The following is a 7,959-nucleotide window of genomic DNA, read 5'->3' on the forward strand; positions in this document are numbered from 1 at the left end:
ACCGGAGATAGTAGCAACTAGCATTAGAGACTCAAAGGAATATAAAATTCTTTTCTGCAGGATCAATAGAATAAAGTGAGGTTAATTTTCATCTGAAATGATGAAAATACCCTGATAAGAAAAAAGAAATATAAAGGAAGAATGGAAGAAATTAGTTCACGCCATGCTCAATAACTTTGCGATTGATAACTATATTTTCAAATTTTAACAAATTAATCTCTAATTGTCCTTTTATTGGCCAGAAAAAAAATCTCTAACTGTCATAGGTTATCTACCCCATTATTTTTACCAAAGTTATCCACCACATTTAATTGTAATGAAATTTCAAGTTATTCCTCTGATTCTTAATATAAGACCCATTTAACTAATTTGATTAGATTAAAGAAGTTAGGTAAGTTAGTTAATTATAAGAAATGTGACACGTTTTTTCTAAAATACCATAATCATCTTTCTTAATATCCCCTCTTTTTCTTCTACTTGATTATGGTTGAGGAAGTATCCATGGGGGTAATTTAGAAAAAATTGATAAATATGAGAAATAGGTCTTATATTTAGAATCAAAACTAACTTAATAATTGGGTCATATATTAAAGACTGGAGGAGTATTAACATAAAAAAATAATAATAATAAAAAGGTTTCAGAAAATGATGACATATGGGTCTGCAGAAGAATTTCATATTCCTTTGGGTCTTGATGCTATTTTGTTGTTTATGGGGCCCTTTAATGAAGTTCTCCCTTTTCTATTCAGTCCTCAAGGCCCCAGTCTGAAAGCTGGGAGAATTACACTGAAGTGAAAAAATAATAATAATAAAATAAGTCCAAAAACTTATAATTTTTTATTCTAAAATTTATTATTATAAGCTATTGTAATTGTTATTAGAATTTTTTAGTTTTTTTTTAGACTTTACTGTAATTTTTTTCCTTAAAAGTTTCTTATGCAGCTTGATGTTTAATTAACAATCAATAAATTACGACTCTCGAGAATAGAAGGACCACACTCCATATAAGACATATCCCAAAAGAAAGTTATGGTCCTCAATATAAATCGTTTCTTATTAATTAAACCCCCCCAAAAAAAAACAAAAAAGAAAACGAAATACCCTCTTAAACAAATTCCAAGGTAACATGCAGGTATAAAATGATGACGTTTGTTGAATATGAACATGAAAAATTGGAAAGTGATCGAAAATTTTTGTTAGCAAAAAAAAAAAAGTCCATTTTATTAATAGTCAAAAAAAGATTACAACTACTAATAGTCTAGAGGCCCAAAAAACAAACATTCAAAAAAAAAAAACACCAAACAATCTAACACAACAAACTCACAGAAACCAAAAAGCAAACTAAAACAAGCATCCATCCGGTACCGGATCTTTCACTGTACTCTTCCAAACATTCTGCCAGATCAACATCCAACACAGCAACCAGGGGGATGGTGGTATCACAAGCCATCCCGTAGGAACCATACCCCTTATTGCCTTTGCTATTAGACAATTAGCGGCCTTGTTCCCCAACCTACTAAACCAAAATACTTTCCAATTTTGTATTAGATGATAGGACATCCAAACACTTATTACACTATTTCAGAAGAGCACCACTCACCACCACAAGAATTCCTCCACTTCACAAAGTGATCGAAATTTAAAACAATTTTATTGCTCTTTAATGAACTTATGTTTGGTTTCAATATAATTATTACTATCTTGGTTCTTAAATATAAGAGCTAGTCGATGATCCTAAATATAAGATTATAATATATTTTGTCTTTTAAATTTATAATATGTTGTCAAAAATTACCCTATTGATCATAAAATTCTCATCTAGTCTAGTTTTAACGTATGTGATTGAAGAAAAATGATTTAGAAAAGTCAATATATATTTGTTATAAATAATTAACTTAACATATTTTTTTTTAATTCTTTCAAATTGATTATTTAATTCTTATATTAAAGTCAGAGTGTACTACTTGATTAGACATAACTCTTATACAAGCCAAAGAAAATATTGTGCGTGCATAAGTGATAAGTGCGCTCTTCTCGCAATAACAATATTTAACAATTCAGTTTATCGCCTGGTCCACACACATTAAGAGAACAAGGCATGTAAACGAGTAGAAATGTCTCGTACATTAACTTGTAAATAATAATATAATTTTATAAAAAAATTTAATTTAAGATTTAGTAATTCCAGATTCTTTTGTGGGATTTTCTCCCCAAGAAAAAAAAATTTCTCATTAGTTGGACTTTTTTCTTGGCGGTGAAAATTGTTCAATAATAAGGATAACTTAGAAAAAAGAATTAATATGAAAAGCTAGGAAATATATAATTTTAAAGGGATTATGATCTTGAACTAAACTAAATTAATTTCTCAAACAAGAAGTGCTTTATCTGATTTTTAATATAAGAGCTAGTTTGACATTCAATTTGATTCTAAATATAAGATCTCAACCCATTTTGTCTCTTATATTTATTTATTTATTTAAGATAATCCTTGTAGTAATTGCATAGGTTAAATATTTCATCAAATGATAGTTTTGGTTAATACACATAATTAGTAAGGATATTTTAGAAAAGATTATACCTATTTATTACAAATAATTAAAATAACTAATTTTTTTAATCTACGTTTTAGTAAATTAACTCTTATAAAGACTAGATGTAGTGGATAATTTTAAAGCCAGGTCAACTATTTCTTTTACTTGGAAATAAAAAAGTAAAAAAAAAACAAGTTATTAAAAAGTTGCAAAGTCCCACACAATAAGTAAATAGCATCAACGAAAAAAAAAACTTTAGTTTTATTAGCTAGATGTGAGATATTTTTCTGTTTTCCAACGGGAGCCTGCTTTCAAGTTTGAACTTTGAACGCTTAGCAGCTCAGGCGGCTAATTAATGCATGACTAATATTAATCATTTAAATATTCTTATTGACAAAGTCGGATTGCCTCATCGGATCTCATGAAATCCCCTCCTCCAGCGCTACTTTGACAGTTTGACTGGAACACTACAGGACGGAGACAATCTCATTGAGGCAAATCATCACACATGGATCCTTCAACGCTAGCCATCCCTGCAGTGATATTTCTCTCGTTTCTCTTCATCCTTACACAGCGTCGGAAATACAGTAGAGATGGCCGGAATGGGAGACAGCCACCACCAGGTCCACCGGCTCTGCCGATCATCGGTAACCTCCACTTTTTGGGTCAACTCCCCCACCGCGACCTTCAATCCTTGTCCAGAAAATACGGACCCATCATGTCCTTTCGGTTAGGACAAGTACCGGCGGTGATAATTTCCTCATCGGAAGCCGTCGAATCGTTGCTCAAGGCCAACGACGCTGTTTTCGCCAGCCGTCCCAGGCTTCAAGCCAACGACATCCTTACCTATGGATCCAAAGGCATCGTATTTTGCCAGTATGGACCTTACTGGAGGAACATGAGGAAATTGTGCACCTTGCATCTTCTCAGTGCGTCAAAAGTAGAGTCTTTCGCTCCTCTGAGGAGGGAAGAGTTGCAGGCCGTTGTCAAGTCCCTTGAAGAAGCTGCGGCGACGCGTGAGGTTGTAGACGTTAGCCAGGTGGTGTCTGGGGTTGTAGAGAACATTGTCTATAAGATGATACTGGGGTGTCACAACGCTGACTTACTTGATTTGAAGGTGTATATTCATGAAGCAATGAGCCTCGCCGGTGCTTTTAATCTGGCGGATGTCGTGCCTTGGCTTGGGCGATTTGATCTTCAGGTATGAAATAAACTCCGTTATCTTTTATTTTCCTTTTTTTTTTTTTCCCCGAATTTTAGAAGCACAGTACATTTTTTATTTTAAAGAAATTTTTTTAATGACATGATTGAACCAACTTTATTAAAACAACATAAGATACCCTGCATCCGATGGAGTCACTTTGCCTGGACTTTGGACACATATGCAGGGTCATTCATATCTAAAGTGATCTTCAATTATACTAACTCGTATTCTTGATATACAAGTGAATTTGATTTTTAATTTGATTTTACGTATAAGACTGTAATTAATTTTGTTTTTTATATTTATTTTTTTAAAAAAATAGTTTTTCTAGTAATTGCACATATTAGGGATTTCATCAAATATTAATTCTAATTAATATACATGATTAATAAAGATATTTTATAAAAAATAATAACTATTTATTATAAATAAATAACTTAACAAATTTTTTTATCCTACTCAAACTAGTTAACTAGTTTTTATATTAAAGAGAGAAGATATAATCAAATAAATAGCACTGGACCCTAAATCGATTGAAGTTGTGCTATACGATTAGGGACTGAAACGAGCCATCACAAAAATCAGTAAAGCATTTGACGAGATACTAGAGAAGATAATTGAAGAGCATGAAGATGCTATTAACTCACCAAAGGACCGACAAGACTTCATAGACATACTGCTCTCATTGATACACCACGCCGTGGACGGACAAAACTATGGCATTGAACGAACTAACATTAAGGCTATTGCACTGGACATGATTGCTGGGGCATTCGAAACTTCTACCTCTGTCATTTTGTGGGCCTTATCTTCACTAATCAGGCATCCTAGCGTTATGAAAACCCTTCAAAAAGAGCTGAAACTGTGGTTGGAAGGAACAAAATGGTGGAAGAGACAGACTTAGCAAAGCTTCATTATTTAGATATGGTGATCAAGGAGACCCTGAGATTATTACCCTGCAGGAGCATTGACCCCTCGAGAGTCAACGGAGGATGCGGTAGTTGGTGGTTTACTATGTGAAGAAAAACACTCGAGTTCTAATCAATATGTGGGCTGTAGGAAGAGATCCTAAGGTCTGGTTTAATGCCGAAGATTTCTGTCCGGAGAGGTTTGTCGAGAAGAATGTTGACTTTCGAGGACTTGACTTTGAGTTCATACCGTTTGGATCTGGTCGCAGAGGATGTCCTGGGATACACATGGGTTTGGTTACAGTTAAATTCGTTGTAGGTCAATTGGTTCATTGCTTTAATTGGGAGCTTCCGTTGGGACAGGATCCGAATGAATTGGACATGAGTGAGAAATTTGGCTTGTCACTCCCGAGAGCCAAGAACCTGTATGCTGTGCCAACTTCTCGCATTAAGTCCAATTAAAGCTTGTTTGGAGTGCCCTGTACTGATGTACGATAACTATGATATGTAGAGTGGCTAGTTTGATAAATAGCAAGCATAAGGCAGCAGAGGCAAGTATAAGGACGTGAGCTTTTGAAAAATAATAAAATACTACCATGTTACTTATTATAAGTCACTTGTATCCCAAACTTGCAAACCAAGAAATATAATAAATTAACCAGTTTTTCCTCATTTACCCTTATTCAATAAAGACCGTATTTGTGGTTGTGTTGGATTAAAAGTTGAGAGAGAGAGGGAGAGGGAGGGGACGGACTGCATAGGAAATGAAAAGTTGAGAGAGAGAGATGTAGATGGAGAAGGAGAGGGACGTGTTTTGAGAAACTATTGTTTCATACTTAAATTAATTAATTTTTTATTAAATTAATAGAAGTAAAATTGGAAAAAGATTATTAATTATACTATAAATGACTTATATTTTGAAACAAACTTTTACGGTACAAGTTACGTATAATAAGAGACAGAGTGGTGCATTGGACCTATTCTATTAGTATTAGGTAGTCTCATATGAAGATAAACAGTGATAAACAGGGAATAAACAGGGTATTCTGCACCTCTGTTTTTTGCGCCTGTGGGTGATGCTTGGGTAACTGGTCGGAATTGGAAATTAGTGATTGGAAAAATATTCAAAATAGTATTTCGAAATAATTGCTGGTTGAAAAATATTCATTGCAAAAGGCCAAAACGTCAATATGGTTTCTTCAAAATTAGCAGTCCCTGCCCTGCTCCTTTGCTGACATTCTTTTTCAGGGTATCTTCTGCCTTCCAGAACATCAATTTTCCTCCAATTGTACGATGTCGTTCTTCTTCGATGCCCCACGGCCCCTCCATGGTCCATCTGTAATCCTTCTCACGACAGTAGCATGGTCACTCTTACTAATTGTAATTTTGCTGAGCACTTTGTTTTTGCAAATTAAATGCTACCATGTACCCATAAACTTTGGACTGATTAATTGTAAATTATGCCCTGCAATGCCATTGGATCTAGTAATTAACCGCAAATTTGGACCTTTTTTCCCCCAAATCGGCCACTAAATTTTCAGGTAACAGTACAAGGATCAAGGAAGTATTGTAGCTAGTCTGGAACATTAAATGTTAAAATTTAAATTTGGGCAAGATACGTCATATTATCAAGCATAGCATATAGAAAATCTTTATAATAAAGACCAAAGGTGGTAAACCCTGCAACACGCATCCATTTATGTAACCAAAAGCTTGTTTTGTGGGAGGGATTTATAAGGAAGAGGACATATAGAATGTTGAAGAGACTCCCTCTCCTTTCACTTGGTTAAAAAAAAAGAAAGGAAAAGGGAATTTTCCCTCTCCTTCTGTTATCTCTGCTCTCTCCATACTTTGGACTCGTGGGAGCACATAAATTTTATGATGACTAAATTGTTTTTATTTATTAGTACAGGGTAACATGAGATTGCTCTTTATATATTCCATTAGTCTCTAAGATAAGATTTAATTGTTAAGTTGATATTGGTTCTAAATATAAGACTCGTTTCATATTTATCAAATTTTTTTAAATTGTCCTTATTAATACTTCCTTAATTATAATCAAATAAGGGGGAGGAAAGATATTAAGAAAGATAATTACGATATTTTAAGAAAAATATTATTTTTTAATAATTAACTAACTTACTGAACTTTCTTAATTTAATCTAGTTAATTAAATAATTCTTATATTAAAAAAACTGGATAAATGCATAATTAAGTCCCCGTTAAGAAAAATCTCATATGCACGTTAGGCGTGTGTATTGATTACATATGGAGAATATACAATGAGCACAAGATCCTTATCATAGTTTTTGCCGCTCAGAACACTCAGAATTAAAAGAAAAAATATATATGCATATATTGGAGGGTTAGGAGGATATGGATTTCGATTCTTGCCATATTCTTGTGCTAATAATTGCTACTGATCCTTCAGCTAAAAAAAGAAAAGAAATTGCTACTGATCCCTGACACGCGTTGAGTCGCAATCGGTCTAATCAAGCCACACTAATATGATTCATGATTTGAACATTATATATGCTTGGGATACAGCTCCAATAAGGATACGATTTTTTTTTTTTCCATATTTATCAATGAAAATAATTAAAATTAAGGTAATAATTCGAAAATGCAGCTGCCGACTTAGGCTTTGTTTGTTTATACGTTTGAGTGGTTTAAAAGTAACTTATCCAACTCATAAACACGTTTTAGAAATTCTGACATGTTCGGGTGAGCTTTTTTCCTATGTTACTTAAAAGCCAGAAGTTGGATTCCCAGGTACGATTGGGTTAAACACCTCAGGGCTGCTTATTATTTTTTTATCGCGCCCATGGGTGGTCGGCAAGGTATTGTGAGAACAATAATTACTCAAAAAAAAAAAAAAAGTTTCTTACTCTTCTCCCCCACTCTACTCTCACTCTTCCTGGCCCCATCTCTTTGCTCCTTCATCTACTTCTTTCCTCTTCTCGCCCGATTTGTTCTTGCCGTTGCCAAGTTGCGCTTGCCGTCTCCAACTCCTAGCCGCTGTGGGACCATCGAGAGCAAAGGCAAGAGACTCGACCAGTTTCGTTGCAGGGTGGGTAGCGTGGAGGGAGATAAAGAAAAGGCAAAAAGATTTGGGACCCATAAAATTATAAATAAAAAATAATTAAATAAAAGAGGCAGTGAACACACGTTTTCAGCAGCTCTCTACTTGGAATTTTGTAGAGATAGTTTTCTTTTCCTTTTGGCATCTTACTCCTCTGATATATTACAAAATTTTTATTTAAATTAAATCTAAATTTGGAAATTATTTTCGTAAAAAAATATGTTCCATAAAATT

The 7,959-nt window shown here is 33.9% G+C and overlaps 2 protein-coding genes across 2 annotated transcripts; both read left to right on the forward strand.

Moving 5' to 3' along the window:
* The first annotated feature begins 3,039 nt into the window (after nucleotides 1–3,039).
* LOC114755392 (cytochrome P450 CYP736A12-like) lies at nucleotides 3,040–4,639 on the forward strand. Its single transcript, XM_028944267.1, has 2 exons — nucleotides 3,040–3,732; nucleotides 4,292–4,639. The coding sequence occupies exons 1-2, from the start codon at nucleotides 3,040–3,042 to the stop codon at nucleotides 4,637–4,639; spliced, it is 1,041 nt and encodes a 346-aa protein (XP_028800100.1).
* A 142-nt stretch (nucleotides 4,640–4,781) lies between these two features.
* LOC114755393 (cytochrome P450 CYP736A12-like) lies at nucleotides 4,782–5,105 on the forward strand. The gene has a single exon (XM_028944268.1). The coding sequence runs from the start codon at nucleotides 4,782–4,784 to the stop codon at nucleotides 5,103–5,105; it is 324 nt and encodes a 107-aa protein (XP_028800101.1).
* The last annotated feature ends 2,854 nt before the right edge of the window (nucleotides 5,106–7,959 follow it).

Source organism: Neltuma alba, unplaced genomic scaffold (assembly GCF_004799145.2).
Source record: "Neltuma alba isolate B1F8T4 unplaced genomic scaffold, ASM479914v2 tig00010268_pilon, whole genome shotgun sequence".
Taxonomy (NCBI): Eukaryota; Viridiplantae; Streptophyta; class Magnoliopsida; order Fabales; family Fabaceae; genus Neltuma; species Neltuma alba.

What these genes read in the sequence shown, in the direction of transcription:
- LOC114755392 (XM_028944267.1), top strand. Translation starts at nt 3,040, where the DNA reads ATGGATCCTTCAACGCTAGCCATCCCTGCAGTGATATTTCTCTCGTTT. An exon ending in TTGGGCGATTTGATCTTCAG is followed by an intron (nt 3,733 to 4,291) that starts GTATGAAATAAA and finishes CTATACGATTAG; the next exon opens with GGACTGAAACGAGCCATCAC.
- LOC114755393 (XM_028944268.1), top strand. Translation starts at nt 4,782, where the DNA reads ATGTGGGCTGTAGGAAGAGATCCTAAGGTCTGGTTTAATGCCGAAGAT.